We start from the raw sequence: 16947 nt of genomic DNA, 5'->3' as shown, positions 1-16947 counted from the left end.
TTATAGCGCTTTATATTTATTTTTAAGCGGCGCATCTTTTAATATCCTGCGTTGGCCGGTTGGCTGGTCGCGCAGTTGCCGTGCTGGAAACGCAATTTGCATCAGCTTTATTGCATTTAAATTGGAAAATTATCCGCCGCGAGGAAATTGCATGGAACAGATGCATGAATAATCCAGCAGCAGCGGCAAACTTGACAATGCGCGCCGCGTTAACCCAGTTGCTTTGCCGTCGCCTTTTCCTTCTGCCAGTGTGTGTTTCGTAACACAGCAAACGCTTTCGTCGCTCTCGGGGTTGCGTAACCTAATCTCTCTTTGAGTAATATTCACAGCCAAATATGTATGTAAACACGACACTTGTTTGTGAAAAATAACCAAGGACGCGCGTACCCCGGCTGGTAACGCCCTCGGAAGGCGACGGGCGGAGTGCAGGAAGAGGAGACGCGCGACGCGAGCGACTATTTTTCACCTGCCAGGGTGCAAGTTGTCGCGAGCACTTCAATTCTGCATGATCTCCGTGGAGAATTCATCCATCCAGCGGCGGAGAGAGTGAGAGAGATATGGAAAATTTTACGAGAGCTGTAAAATTTTTAGGGGAATTCGCAGGAGCACTGAGAGAGCACCTGCCCTGCTCTCTTGCTGGTAATGGATGTGCTCTTTTCTGATGCTTTTCCGCCAGAGAGAGCCTGCGGGGAATTGGCCTCGTTCTTTTGAAAAATGCGTCCCCGCCACTGTTTATGATGTTTTCATTCCTGCAGCGCCACCGCTTTTTCCGAAAAAAGGTGTCGGGTAATGAGATCAGCCCTCACGAATGTGGCCGGCCGGGATATGCACTCGAGCCAGCACACTTGGGGTCGGTCGCGAGAGAGTGTGTGTGTGATATCTTCTTACGTGGCCGACGGACGGGTCTTCCTTCGCCCGCAACTCCTCGGGGGAAAGCAAAGCCCTGCAGCTTCGATCAAAGCTGAATTCGGGATTAGCGAGCGGATCAACTCGTCAAAAGAACATTCTCGCCTCAGCAACAGCCGCGACTCAGATTAACAGATCCAAAGTGTAATCCAAATGAAAATTGAGGGCATTTCCTGGTCTCCAAAATTGTCTTGTTAGGGGTCACAAATGAAAGCTTCTTAACTCTCAGAATAAAATACAAATCTCTTCGTCGACACAATGCAAATAAACCGAAGCTCAACCATTCCCAATAGCTTTTCAACTCTTCGAATTGAAAATTTCACCTGCTGCCGTGCTCGTGAATAATTTCAATCGCTCGCGTTGAAAGCGCGATAATGATCCCAGCGCGCCAGTCACGCTCATGGTGCATCTTCTGCAAAAGGATTAAGTTTCCATTTTTGCTGTGGAAACGCAGCGAAAAGTAAAAGTTGCGCACCAACGGCCGTAATTTATTTCCAGCGCACCTCAGACCACCTCGGCGTATTAGTAATCTCGGCCGCAAATATCGCGTGAGCATCTTCCTCAGGTCAGCCGAGAGGTCACGCGTGTTGCCTACACACGGCTTTTTTACATAAAAAGTCCATTTCACAGCGACGATCGCGCTTCGTTGGCTGGCTTTGTGCAAAGCCGTCCGCTCAGCACACGGGACGGGCAGCCGATTTGGGAGGAAAAACCGCGGCTGCTTCCTGCCCGCCGCGAGTGGGAGAAAAACCACAACTGCCTGCCAGCACCCTTTCATCCCGGCGGCCAGGCCACTTTGCATCCTCCGAATGATACACCTGACGGTTGGGCGAGATAAACCTTTTTTCCTCCCGGCCTAGAAATAAAACGGGCGTTTCAACCGCTCCAACCTTCCATTAGTGGATAGTTTGTGAGATTCACATGCATAAGAGGAGGAATGAAAACTCCAAACTAGGAAATTAAAAGCCCTCTCTTTTTAGCGCTCTCCAGAACGTCTCGAATAATCTATTTTTGAGTGTGCGTTGTTCCTCTTCGCCCCTTTGAACTCCGTTCTAGTTTAAGTGCTTCTATCCTGGATGCTGCTCATTATTTCAAGCGCAGATTTTTCCAAAGTCGGCCACTTTTCGTCTCGCTCCGACGACTGCACGCCGGAAATACGCGCTTGCCTGTCTCTGTACCTGCATTTTATGCCCGGTTTTCAGACTTCCGCCGCCGCCGTATACCTGTGCAGCTCTTTGTGAGTAATGGATTTGTACCCGCGGGCGGCAGACGACCCGAGTGAGTAAGTTTTCGGAGGTATAAAAAGTGGGAAGGCTGTCAGAGTAGGAGTGCGTTTTATATTATATCCCTGTAGTCCACGCTTTGTTCTGAACTTCGCAAGTTTCGTGGATGAATTTACGGACTCGGGAAAAAACGTACTCTTCATTCGTGTCAATTAAACGAATGCAATTGCCTTTTTTGCTGTGAATAATTGCGCTCTTTCGGCTCGGCAGGCAATTCATCACGGCGTCGTTTTCATCGCCACTTGACACCCAACCACGCACGCAGAATATTGGAAAACGACAAACGTGACCTGCAGCTAGGCTCGGTTCGGTCGATTTTCCGCTCATTTTCGCTGTACTCACATCTTCCCAAACAAGGCTCCGAAGGGAAAGTTTGAAACTCACCTGCAACAAAAGCGCAGCAAAATTTTAAAAACCTTCCAAAAACAAAAATTACATCTCGGACCGAGAGAAATTACTTTTTTACGGTTTCTAACATTCAACATAAAAGAGTTCATTTAAAAGTTTGAGATCATTATTAGTTTTATAACCGTTGTACAACTCCCTGTGCTTTAATCTGGGGCTTCCGACTTTCCGTGTGTTCGCGCAGCCCTCTTCGTGCATTTCCCTCTTTCCCTGGCTAATTAAAATCTAGTTGTACTGGAGAAGAGCTGGTTAGAGGCTTTTGGCGAGAGACTCGTTCTCGGCGAGCGATTAGACTGCCATTCAGCTGCATTGTGTGCGCGACTTTTCAGCGGCAAAGCACACGGTTTGCAATTAGAACAGTTGCCCTGCAACAAAAGCCGCCTTTTGTCAAGCCTGAGTGTGTGTGTGTGTGTGTGTGTGTGTGTGTGTGTGTGTGTGTGTGTGTGTGTGTGTGTGTGTGTGTGTGTGTGTGTGTGTGTGTGTGTGTGTGTGTGTGTGTGTGTGTGTGTGTGTGTGTGTGTGTGTCTGTCTTCGCTTGCTCGTTCCTTAATTACCAGATCTCATTACCGCGCTCTGACAGCACATAGCCTTGATTGCGCCACAATCTCAGCGAAAATTTTTACTCTTGCACAACGATCGCGGTAACAATCGACGAAAGTGAAGTCTGTGCGAATCTCGGCATAGGGAGAGAACCTGCACACGACCGTGGGATAATCGACTCGGTGAGACGCTTTTGTTTCCTGTTGGAAATTTGATTCACACTAGTCTAGAAACCTTTAATGACACTGTTTAGCATATTAATAGCGAGAGGTAATCCCTATTATCATTGTGTAATAAAATTATGTAACATTCTCGACAACTATCTCAACTCAAGAGAAAATCACGTTCAAGTTGAGAACAAATTTCATGAATTGAAACGTTTTCAGGTGAAATACGAGATCAATTAGTCTAGCAGCTCGTTTCGAATTTAACACGCCCGTTTCGGAAAGGCGTGTACCTAGACGAAGCAGCTCATCAGGCATGCAGCCGAGTGCTAACAGGCCCGACGCTGAATGAGACACGAAAGAAATTAAAATGAAAAGGCCCCTCTTGTTGTTTACCTGCCGGGCGAGTCTACCTGCCTCAGACAGAAGGTAGGTGCTCGCTTGCACCTGGCCCTGAGGTGCGTACCCTGGCTGGCTGAGACGGCAACTTTCCTCCCCCAACTGGTGCAGGGGGAACACAAAAAGTGGCTGTTGAAGAAATAAAAAAAAAGATCATTTGTATTTTCCTCCTTTGTATTCGTGGAATTGAAAACTACACGTATCAAACTGCTTAACATTCAGCGAGCGCTTCGGCAAGAATCGCTTTTCGCCCGCCCAGCGGAATAATTGCTCGGGCAACAATGGCAAATTAGATGAATTATTGGCGAGAGGTGCGCAGAAAGGGTGCGTCTTTTTGCACCACCTTTTAATTGCTACCGCGGCGAATTCGGCCATAAATTTCTCCTCGGAACAGCAAGGAAAATAGAACGCCGGCGATTTATAGCACGCGCGAGAGAGAAAAGTTTGCCCTGGAAACAGGCTTGAAGCGCAGCAAGAAATATGGTCTTCGATACTTTTGAAGCGGTGAGATAAATTCAAAACAACGTTGTACGTTGCGTTCTATAGCCCAATTAAATGTTCAAGGTGCTCGCAGCTTGAAAATTAAATCGAGCGTTGACTGCGATCGGTTGGCTTCTAACCGCCGATGACTAGCTAATTTCCTGTCTTCCGAATTAATCCGGGGGTTATGAAAAAATGGCGGTAATTGGAGCTGCGTTCGAATTTGAGGAAGGAACCGGCGCTTGATTGTCTTCCCGCACGCACGCCATCTGCGCAGAGCAGGCGGGCAGACACACTCATCTCGTCACCTCGTCAAAAAACAGATGTTGACCCCGGGGTCACTTTACACCTCTGACAGAGAGAAAGAGAGTCACCTGCTTGCGCGAAAGTGCGGCCATTATTAGCCGCTTTTATCGTTATTTGCTTTTGAAACGGCTCTCAAACTGCTGTTCAAACATCAATGGCGCGCCGAGAGTGGATCGCAAATGGCCAACAAGGCCGTAAGGCCAAAGCCGCCGAGATTGTGTGTAACGGTCAATCAACTAGCCACGACGACGACCGGCTCTCCATATTTCCCTGCGCGTTTAATGGACGGGTAATTTTCTTAAATGGACCTGTTCCTCGCAATTGCGTAGAAAATACACACTCACACACTCGCAAGGTGGCTTGTTATTACTTCCACAGAGCCTTTTTAGACTCGATCGACAAACAGGAAAAATACATATAGTTGAACTGAATCAATCGGCGTGACCCAAAATTCATTTGGCAAGAAACGGCGAATCTGAGAAAGGATTGGCATAGAAATGGCATAATACCATTTGTTGCTGCGTGCATGTCGTAAATTGAGCAAAACTAATCCGCTTCCTTCTAAAAGTTAAACGCACCCCTGGTCGTCGTCGGAAAAGGCGAAAAATTCTGCGCAATTTCCTGCTCGCGTTCCATTCTTTCTCTTCGCTCAGTCAGCAGCAAAGCCAATATTTGACGTGCGTGGAAAGGAGTTGATTTACATTTATTTTCCCTCTCGCCGAACCGTCGGCCGGATTGATTGATTGATTGATTACGCCGGAGCCTTGTTCTTGACTCAGCTTGGCGCGTGGGACTGCACTTTTCCTCCCGCGCGCAGTCGATGATAATGATAACGCCACTCACGGGAAGCAGCACTCTCCCCCACCCACCCCTCGGTCTCCCTCGCCGTGCGAATGCAAATAGAAACAAATTCGGTTAAATCGGTCTCGATTCCCTTCTGCAACCCTCGGCAGTAGCACATGTCGTGACACGATCGCAGTCGTCGCGCCCTTTTCGCCAAACAACGACGACGGCTCAATACTCTGCGGCGGCAGCAGCGACGGTGGTGACGACGACGTCGGCGGTGATAGGGCTTCCTAGGGTCGGCACGACGCGAAATGTCAAGTGCTGACCGAAATAGCCGTGACGCAAAAAGAGAAGGAAACGCAAGACGACTTCCATTCACAATCGAAATGACCACTTTCTATAGGAAAGCATATAATCATGCACGGCCTCTCTCGTTCGAGAGCTAAAATGGCCTTGTATTATGTATCTTCATTTATTATAATTTGTCTGTTTCGAAAGAAATCTGGTAATCGGAGCACCAAAGAGCATTTCGTTATTTTAGTAAAAATGAAATTTGAAGTAAATTTGGTTTAGGTTTTCTAGGAATAAGAAAAATAAACCTCGTAAGGGAGAGGGTTGAAAAATGGAGTCCTTTACAATTCCAGAGTAAAAGTTTTTTTATTTTGGAAATCTCTGAATTAGGAAAAACGTACCATAGTTAGATAATTTAAAAATTACATTGAAACTGTTGAGGAGCAACTTAGCAAAAGGGAAATATCAGTGAATTCGGCGCAATGGTAAGGCACCCTTGGCTGGGAATGGTGATGAGACCGATGAAAACATCAGTGTGCGGCTGATGAATGCGTGTCTGTGTCAGCCACCCGGCGCGACGAATCTGGTTCTCTTTTTGCGCGGGGTCGAATTTGAATAATGTCATTAGGAGAGGGATCACGCGGCTGGAAAGCATAAAAAGCCCGGCCACACCCCTCGCGATCCGAAAGGGAACTGAGCGAATTGGCGTGTGCAAATAAATGTTGTTCTTTCCGCGCACAGCGGTAATGTCGGCTAATTCGGCTGCAGCCAGTGAGTCGGTCCCCAGGGAGCGCGGATTTGCCCGCGAAATGGAATATTTACGGCTCGTTATGCACCGTCCAATTTCTTATTTATCCTCGGCGTGCGCGTACTCTCGCGTCAGCATAAATAATTCTCGCCCCGCCGCCAGCTGGAATAAATTAAACAGCGCGAGGAAATTGAAACGAATAATATCCTCTCACTCGGGCCGTGTGGGCGCGTTTATCCCTTGCGAAATATCAGCACAGATAATGGGATTAATGAGATAGGAAGGGGAGAAGCAGAATTACCGATAAAGATTATGGAATTTTGAAAACTTTTATAGCAAGTCAGAGGGTGGAGAGTCGCTTTTTGTGTCTGAAAATTGCGATGAAGATATGCAGAAGGTCTGAAATGTAATTCTTGGTAATAATTCTTGAGACAGAAAGACTTATATTGATTAATAATCCAACATTTCCTAAAAAACCATAGAGGGCAATATTTCTAAATAAAAGTTCCTTGCTTGTAATCAAATTGATATTTTGATTGCATGGTGGAGTCAATGCCCTTTTAAGGGAATCCTTTCGTTTTTTAGGTAGTGACTAATTGGAAAAGTGATTCTTAAACATATTTTTAATCAATTTCCACTCGGATATTTGTGTTCTGGTTGCTTGACGCATTCATTCCGATAATTTGTTATCAATGCAGGAACCCGTAGGTGCTTAGGCTGCAGTTTTTCTTTGTTGTGCTGTAAGGCGAAAAAAATTGGCTCTTTTGCCGGCTTCTCCAGCTGGCTGGGCACAAAGGGTGCTTTCTGCACACAACGGCTCCGCATTATCCGAGGGCCGTTACATTACATAAAGGCGGCGGCAGCGGCGGAAACGACCGACTCGGCGCCATTGTGTACACAAGCGCGCGCGGAGAGTATTGCGTGCGAAATCTTGGAATACACATGCACGCAGAGGGGTGCGGGGGTTGCAGTCTATTCGGCGGCGCGCAAGGGTTGCTGCGGGCTGGGCGCGAGCGTATATTTCACTCCGAGTTTATATTTGTGACTGCCGGCGCAGGTAGAAAAAGAGAAGGAAACAGATTATATTGCGGAGGCAGCCGGGCAGGCAGCTGGAGTAATGATAAAATATTGCACTTGGCGAAAAAGTTGCCAGACCAAGATAAATTTCCATATGCCAGTGGAACGCCGGCTTCAATTCCACCTGGCCGCCTGTTCTTCGCAAATCGATATCGAGAGAGCCAAACATCGCATACAAGAGAACACACGGGGCAAGTAGATTGCTTTCCAACTCCGCTTCTGCCCTGTTATCCTGGATATTTAATCACCCTTTTTCCTCCTTCACTCCGATTTGGCCCGATCCACGATCCAATCCAATTTCGCTACTTTTTGAACGCACGGTTTTATTTAATTTGATGCGCCCATGATAATATTTTCTCTAAAAATTTGAAATTCCGAACACACACGAATACGCCGGTGGCGGTGATTTATTTAGGCACAAATTTTATACATGCAAAATGAAAATTGAATGCACGCAGACTGGCTTTTGTTTTATTAATTATTGCTGTTGTGAGTGGATGCTCCCGCCGCCTCACGTGTTCGCTGCTGCCGCCGCCGTCGTTGTTAATATTATCGCGGCCATAAATTTCAACCCTTCGTTTGTTTGCATAACGCACGTCAAAATGCTTTCAACGCAATGTATCATTCGCGCCACCGGCTGCATTTCGCCAGCGTGCATATAAAATACACATGTTACGGATCATTATATATATGAATATGAAAACGCATATAAAGTATGGCGCGTTACACTTGCATGAAAACGAGGATCAGACAGCGCTCGGGGCGGCATGTAATTTACGACGAGGAAAATGTGATGAAAATTCGGTAAAATTGCCGACCATGGATTTTCACGAAATTACGTATCCATTTTTGCCTCCAACATTTTGCTGGTTTAAGCTGATTGTGAGCCAAGTTTCAATTTGGTATCTTGCAAGAGCAACATTTGGTTTGAGGAAGCCCGACCTCGTCGCGGAATTAGAACCGCTGGGTCGGAAAGTGGCACAAGAAAGGGGTGCAGGAGGAGGAAAGCCCTGCTGGACGCACTGTTCTAAGCCGGCCTCGCCGAACCAAGCAGATTATGCAACCCAACACGCAGGCAGGTAAACAATTACGCGGCGCCTGTGAAGCGTGAACAATCGCTGGCTGTTGCGAGACTCGCTTTTTTGCGTCAAACGCTGCCGAGTGAGAAATTTCTCTTCTGGATAATGATAATCCACGGAATGAAAATTGCTGAGCAGCTTTGAATAAACACGCCGAACGGAGTGAATTCAGGATTAATGCATTTCGCAAGGGATTTAGTGAAAGCAAGAATTAATTTTAAAAAATGACTTAAATCTCAGATTGCTCTCCAAATACAACCAGACTAAAGCTGAAATGAAACACTTTCCTCCTTTGGACTGCAAGTATTTTTACCTTTTAAAGAGTAATTCATAACGAAGGGCGGCCTCGTCAAACAACGTGTTGAAATCGATAGTGCGGTGAGTGGGCCGCGAATAATTGCACTTGAGCTTGTCGGTGCGTCAAGGCGGGCGAAATTATTCATTAGCAAGGACAACAGGTTCGGCGCGTTTGCTCCAATTGCAGCTCACACTCACGCTGACAAAAGGGCTAGCTGGCTGGCTTGCTTGGCCTGGCGGCAGGTGAATCAGCGCATATGCGATGGGAAATAAAAAGCACCTGCACCGACCCACGGGCGATTAAATTTATTTCAGCACAAAACAGCAGCTCCTCCTGACTGCTTGAGACAGACAGGTCGGCCCTTTTTTGTCCCGCAGCCTGTGGATCACATGACTTGAGAGAGCAAAAGTCGACGCACCGGCCGATGCCCCTCCTTTTTCCAACTTTACGACGCCGCTCTCTGCTTCCACTGCTGCTGATGCTGCTGCTGCCCGAGGAAATTTAATATTTATGGACTGCCACTCGCAATTTCGGCCGTCTCCCTCCCTCCCACGCCCAATGAATCACTTTCTGCCGCGCAAAAAAAGTAGATAGAAGAGAAAAAACTGAAGTAAGAAGAGAAGCCGCCGATCTCCGCAGTAATTAATTTTTTTCTCGGCCCTCGTTTCGATGCTGATAAAAGGAACGAGATTGCAGGTTTAATTAAAGCGGCTCAAACTTTTCAGCGGAGAGTGCGAAAAGTTTATCGAGATGATCAGCAAAATGCTCACATCACACGTATTTCAAAAATAAAAATCTATCTCAACTTTTCTTCCTTTTTGAGCTGTAAAAAATGCACAAATTTTGATCAATATTCAAATGAAAGTAAAAATTTGCAAACAGCCCTAATATTTATTTTCATTTACATATTTCACGGCGGACAATTAATGGGATGCGAGACATCAGCAGGTCGTAATTGCCACTACTCGCATTGTCCGCGCTAGCTCTTCTTGGATTTGCAAATGAGCCTCCACCTCTGCTTTGTTTGTTTTTCGGCTGGGAACCGCGCCGAGGTCAGCGGCCGCTGCTGCCATTTTTCGCTAGCTGCCAAGTCGGCGTGGAAAAGCGCATTAAAATGAGGCGCGTGACGGCGCGGATTTTTTCGTCGCCACTCGAATTAGCGCGAGTGCCGTGCTCAGGCGACAAATTTTCATAAAAGGATACTGCACTTGTTTGTTGCGAGTTTGTTAACCTTTTTGCTTACACAGGCGAATTAAAAGTTGTGTCTGGTGCCCGCCGGATGGTTTTTCACTTCCTTTCTAGCGTAACGAGCAAAACTGTTGCGTCGTCATTTAGTGTAAGTTCGCTTAATTGCGACTAAGAATAATAAAAAAGCAATAATTTATGTTGTTTGATGGAAGGAATTCCAATGATTTTGCCAATCAATCTGCGAATTGACAGCACAACAATGGCGAGTCTTGAAAAATTGCCGAAAATGATTCAACAAAGCCCGCAAAATCTATTATCTTGGCTACAATCAAAAAGCTGTCCCTTTGCAAGCCAGCCCACCTAGTGTGTTTTTCTCCTTTTCCTTTCGCTTCCTGTTCTTTGTGACTTACGTTGTTTGTTTGTTCGTTCGCCCATTTCCTCGCTGAGCTTTTGAACAGTTATAACGAATCGGCCACCGCGTGAAATAAGGTGTCCTTTTCGGCGCGGCTGATTGTGACTGACGCTTTGTCTGCGGCCTAACGGAACACGCGCCTCTCTGTCAATCCCACGTTTAATTGCCTCCCGAGTTTAATTCAGCTGAAAATTCTCTCCTTGGAAGTGTGACACGCGCGCCCAATTCTCGGAGACCCGCCTGCCAATTGGCTTTAAGGAGAACGAACAAGAGTGTGCGGACCGAAAATTGGGCTGTTAGCCGGGGAATTAGAGTCACGAATCGCTCTTAATTCGGCCTATCAAAATATTATGACACCTCCAGGAATTTTGCGTTGCACAAGAGAATAAGGCGAATTGCGATTGTTTTGTTGCGAGATTTTTGCGAATTGAGAGGTCAGCACGAGTTTTCATATGGCACATTTGAAAATGTTTAGCAGGTCTGAAATGTATAATAGCCTTTCTAAAATGTTTTTTATTGAGGTAACTTAGCTGACAGGTCATTAATGCTATATGTGCAACGAATGTACAAAATGTATTGATTTGTTATTTATTTGAATGGAATTTTACAGGGCTTCGTTTTAGATGATGATGAAGTTAATATAATAATAATTTTGACTCATTTGTTGGGTATTAATTCTGCAGAACGGAAAGATATTCCACCCCGTATTTTTCGCACCACAAACTAAAAACCAAATTCAATGAGCCTCAACCTTCTCCCTTCCAAAATGAGATAATTTTGTCTGTACTTAAGGGTTCATAATGAATTATGAAGAACGGAAAGTGTACTCACCGAACTGGACGTAGACTTTGGCCCTGGCGTCGTCGACCCAGGCGCCACCCCGCGCGGCGACGAGCAACAGCACCACCAGGGCGGTCACCACGTGGGACCAGGGCTCGAGCAGTCTTCTGCTGTGGTGGTTGGAGGGCAGGCATCGCGTCCAAGTCATCGCGACACGCAACCCCGAGAAAGAGGGCGAGAGCAGCCGAAGCTTCCTATCACACCATGCTGCACCTGAAACACAAGCGAGAATCACGGTCAGGTCGTGCTCCATCCTCTTGTGCGGTAATAATAATAACTTTCGCCGGATCTCAATCGGACAATGCGCTTGTTACCCAGCACGCAGTGCATTGTCAGGGTAATGGGCCCATTACGCAGGCATAAATCACAACGCTGTTAGCCTCGATTTTCGACGTTTATGCCGCTTTCATGGGAAACTGCGAATATTTATGCAGCAGACGCGACTTGCCTCAGTGGTTATCTTCATGAGAGGTTCCTTTTTAGAGATAAATAACCAAAGAACTCACATCATCTTTGCCAAATTTATGAAATTTTTTAACAGACAGACAGTAAGATTTAATAAGACCGAAAGAATTTTTATAATATCTTTATTACGCTAGTGGCTTTAAATAATTAGATATTATAGTGGCGGGAACCGCTACATTTCCTGCACATTATGTATTCATGGGAAATTTCGTAAAAATAAATCTTGGTCATCAAAAATGGCATTGATGAATTTTACTATTTAAAGACGAGGAAAAGGAATAGAGGATATGATTCGAATGGTTTGAATTAAAAAAGGTAACCACAAAGAGAAAATGTTTGATTGCCAACACTTATTTCTTGATATTTTATCAATATCACACCACAATTCCTTTATAACCCTTTCCTTTCCTCTTGTATTTATAGCAAAAATTATCAAAGCCTTTTTTGCCAACCAGATTTGTGATTTTTTTTACACAATTTCACATCAGGTAATAAGTTACTTTTTTACCCACGTTGAACTAGTGATCTAACGCATGAAGCAATTTGGTGAAAAGAGCCTCGATTGCATCGTGTTTTCCGCGGCCACCGAATCACGCAATTTTCGGCCATTATACAAAGACCGCTTTTTGGCTCCATTGAGCATTCGCATTGTGCTGGCAGACTTCGCTTTAGCGCAAACACGGCGCGTGAATTAAATCGCCGAGTCATTGAAGCGGGAAATTCTCCTTTCGCAGCGAAGTCCGTCGTCACTTTGATGTGCCAAGCGCTGCGAGAGAGATGCTGACTGACTGAGATTCAATTAAGTTTCCACGCACGGGCCAGCAGAAGAAGCCAGCGACTTGGCTGGCGTCACACCAGAAACGGAGGTTATGCATGCAAATGCGAGCCAGGGTGGGTGCTCGAAACACATACACACTCTACAGGTCGGCCCAACATTCTCTTAAAAAATTAATTGCATGTTTATATCTATAAAGCATTTTCAATGAAACTAGCAATAAATTGAGGCATTGTTTATGTGACGAGAGCGTTTTTTTAGTCGTGGAGAATAACGCCGATTGCAAATATTTTAAGGTTTAGAGGGTTTAGACTGCAAAATTAAAGTCACTTACTAATTGATATTGCCAGGAGTGTTGTTGAAAATGACTTTTTGCTTATTTTGTCCGCCCATCTTAACAACATTTTTTTACTTATTGAGGACGATTGTCGATTGCCAATTTGCGGGCCAACCTGTGCACGAAATTCAGCACCGCTTGCAGTGTTGACTGAAATAATAACATCCATAAGCGTTGGCGAGGGACTCAGAGGCTGCAGAGAATATCAACAAGGTTGGCCGAACGTGAAACCGCAATATACTCGCGGTGGCAGTGTTGGAAAAGATCCCGAATTCAATCGGCTTCGCCGCAGACAACGACTCGGAAATGTTTTCGCACGTTCAACAAGCTACAACTACTGCTTGCAAATTGTCGATACTTTTCAAAAATATTTCTGACAACCAAAGAAGCAAGTTTCGAAGTCGGCATCGCAGTCAGAAACATTAATAAAGAATTGGGACGTTGTTGATTTATTCATTTGTGCTGGTCTCGCAACATATGAGCTTTGAATATTAATTAGAAAGAAAGCCATGATTATTGACTGAACTGCCTTTTGCATTCATTAGGACTGAGTGCAAATTATTTCCATGTGGAGCCACTTTTTGTTGAATGAAATTTAAATATGAGCCATAACGAGGAAAATTGTGCAATATCACGCTCTCGTTTTATTTGATGTTTTTAGTTGACTTAACAGAAGGGAAATTCACATGAATGGTAAATGCAAATTTGAGGTTGCTGTAATTAAATATTTAAGGTGCTTGAAATAAAGTTCTACGTATTTGGCGAACGACAGTGACAATTTTCAACGAATTAGTAAAATTGCCATATATAGAGAAAAAGAAACTGTTTATTTCAAGTTTCCATCTATGCGGCGGCTTCAGCCGCAGTGGAAGGAAAATGAAGTCATGATTCAAAGCGAGAGAGCTTTCGCAATTGAAATCGGTGTGAGTGCAAAATATCGGCTGGTTGAAATCTCTCAAGAAAAGGCTAATCACGCCTGTCAAACGTGATTGATTTACGCCGCTTTTATCTCAGAGCAGAGTAAATAAATAAGAAAACATTTATGCCGTCGCCGCTGCCGGCGAAACCAGCGCGTCGAAACAAAAACGAATAAAAGCAAATTTATTCCAGTGAGAGATGCGTATCAATCGCCTTGCACTGCAGGTGCTTGCACGAAAAATTATTAATTTATTGATTTGCATGCATCTGATAGTAATGGAGTTGAAAAAAATAGAATGATAGAATTAATAGAGTTCTTGGCGGAGTGCGTGGAAAAAGGTGAGAAAGGTCAGGCACGCCCACGCGCCCAATCCTGTCACCTGGCGCTATTTATCGCGATTGATCGCGACCGGCGAGAAAAGGACAATCGGGTGCGGCAAAAACCAGACTGACAATAACCGTAAAAATGCGAAGTGTGTCCATTTGAACAGGTGAAAGCTACGCCGCGAATACATGCATATTGATGCTTATACGCCTCTGCAGCGCCATAGACACGCAATTGTTGTGTCTGGCCCAGTGCAAAGCCCAAAACATGACGGGGAAGTGTAACATTGAGCTTAAGCGGAGTAAATTAAATATGGAAAGGGCAAAAAAATCAGAATTCTCTGAATTGAAATATGTTTTGTTAAGCACACTTTAGAGCCAATAAATTTGATTGTTTGTTTTATGCTCGCCAAACTCATTTCTCACCAAACTATTTTTTTCAATCTTAAATTCTGCACTGTAAAAGGATACAGACCGACAAGGCTTAACCTTGTTCAGACCCAAAATATTAAAATATATAGATTGATTAATAAAATATTAAAAATTGCATTTGATTTTCGTAAAATCACGCTTCACTGTTGGAAAAAATTGAGTTAAACCACATCAATTTTGGCAAACACATTTCCCAATCAGATCATTCAAGGTGATTAGCGGCAGTCATTCAATTTTTCGCCTTTTCAGTTGTTCACCGCCCTGCGTCAAGCTGTCGACGCAACATAATTGGTTTTGTTTTGACTGCCGATATTACTACCCGCCGCAGCTGGCCGCTTTGCTTTATTTATGCAAATTGTCTGCTTCACTGTTGCTAATTGATTACGGCCGATTGGAAACCGAGCTCGTTTGGCGCCGTAAAATTTAAACACTCTACGTTACTCGATAAATTCCGCGCGCGAAGCATTTTTTTTAAAAGTCTGCTGAATATTTATCGAATATCAAATGTCATGGGATAGGCGGGTTGATTGCCGATTGCAGGCATTTCACACATTTCTCGCTCTCTCCAAAGACTGAGTAATTAGGGCCGCCTCCTGATCGAGCCGTTTTCACTTTAATTGTGTTCGCAAATCAATTTCGCGTCCCGCCGGCCACTGATCATTTCATTCATTAAGCGAAATGACTCTGGTTTGAAGTGACCGCCTGATATTACAGTTTTCTCTTTCCGTGTCACAAACACAAGCGATACACTGCTCGCAGGCGTTTTTTTGTATGTGTAATTATGTCGGACGTGATTGAAAAATCACTTGCTCAGCTTAAAGGCTAATACTTTGCTTTTATTAGTTTTATCTGATGTCCTGAATTCGGAACAAGTATGTTGTAAATTGAAAAGTAACAGGAAACTTGATTTCAAGTGGAGTAAAGAGAAAAGTATGAACTCATTTAACAAGAGTCAATAGTATGTACATTTGTATCAAACTGACAAGTTTTAAGAGAATACAAAATGTGATATAATTAATTCGTGTTTTGATATTTAACATTTATGGGCATTAAAAATTTATGACTGCAATTTTTCATCTTTTTCACCATTTACAAAATCCAACCGATCTTATCTTGCAGACTAATTAGCCGTTCAAACAAAGATCGATGCGTTAAATATGCAGATTTCACGAATTTCGGTGGCATCGGCTGTTCAAATCGAGAGAAATGCGCCCGAGGCTCGGCCACAAACAAATCAATTTTTCCGGCATGCCGGTCTCATTAAATCTTTAGAAAAATGCGCTAGCGGCTGTTTTGATTTTCGTCCGCGAGAACATGAATCACCGCTCGCAATTACTTTATATTCCCGCGTGACAAATTGCGTGTGGTCCGCATTTACATCGGCGGACCTTGAGATTGTCACAAATTTAAGGGGGACCACCTAGTTGTCGCGGTCTAGAAAAGAACACACCGCTTTCGGAACGAGCTGACACTCTTTGATCATAATTTTCGTGTTATTTTTTTCCAGGAGTCGAAATGGCGACTAATTTTTGCTGTGGGAATTTTCGGAGGAATGTCGCCCTGTTTGACTCATGTCTGGAACTCGTCCAGCCATTAAAAGTGCGTGATTATTTCAGCGCTAATAGCTAATTTGAATTTATTGCTCCATAAAGGACTAAAAGCCCCTCTGTTGTGCCTCTCCTCTCGCGCGTTTTAATCAGAATTAGTAGTCTTATAGCTGCTTCTCCCAGAACGATGAGTAAATTCGGCGCGGGAGTGCATTTTTTTCGCGTGATTGGCGGAAAAAAGGGAAGCGAGGGGTGGGCCATTAAAACGCTGGGGTCGATGGAAAGTGCACGGCTTAATTAAAGCGGCGGTGGAACATGCAAGACGGGAATTAACGCTGCTTTTTGCCACTTCCGATCACGTCTCATTCCGGCCGAGACCATTAATTCAGCGCACCATTGATCTGATCAAAGAAGTGACACACGCACCGCGTGATGAATTGGGCGGAAGTGCGAGGGTAATTAGCCATGCGAAAACTACTTTCCTTGGGGAACTTTTACAACTCTTAATTACCTCGAGGCAGAAAAGAGACGTTGGCGAGAGAGTGATGTTTTTTGTGTCCATCAAGGGTCAAATATCTAATCAAATTGGTTCCAGCGCAGTTTTGTTGAGCCCAGTTGGCCTGCAAACGGTGCTTGAGAAAACTTTAATATTTTTTTATAGGTGCTTCAATTCTGTGACGCGGCCTAAGTGGAAAAGTCATTGAAAACGGCAAGTTCAAGGAGCAGTTAAAGTACTTCAAAAGCTCTCTTTCTGTCTCCTTAAGGCACTCTCAACCGTTCTGGCAAAAGCAGTGTTACAGTTTTAAAATTGACTATAATGCTCTAAACACACTGTTGCATCGCGGATTATATTTGTAACACTTGCGAGTTTTTCGCCACTTTAATTGAATTGATTCCATTTTCGAAAGTGGCGCAATGTATAGGAGCAGAAAGTAGCCACTGAAACG

At 44.6% G+C, this 16947-nt stretch overlaps 1 protein-coding gene across 10 annotated transcripts in view; it reads right to left on the bottom strand.

The window, feature by feature from the left end:
- The window catches only part of LOC135935266 (semaphorin-1A-like), a 94748-nt gene that overhangs the window by 62865 nt on the left and 14936 nt on the right, over positions 1–16947 (bottom strand). For all 10 annotated transcript variants that reach the window (XR_010574191.1, XM_065477469.1, XM_065477468.1 and 7 more), the window contains one exon: positions 11194–11415. Coding sequence is in view for 9 of the 10 variants with exons in the window: in XM_065477469.1 (XP_065333541.1) it covers positions 11194–11350 (157 nt within the window). In the remaining variant the exon portion in view is untranslated. The remainder of the gene's footprint in view (positions 1–11193; positions 11416–16947) is intronic.

Source organism: Cloeon dipterum, chromosome 2, assembly GCF_949628265.1.
Source record: "Cloeon dipterum chromosome 2, ieCloDipt1.1, whole genome shotgun sequence".
Taxonomy (NCBI): Eukaryota; Metazoa; Arthropoda; class Insecta; order Ephemeroptera; family Baetidae; genus Cloeon; species Cloeon dipterum.
This window is presented reverse-complemented; position numbering and strand designations above follow the sequence as displayed.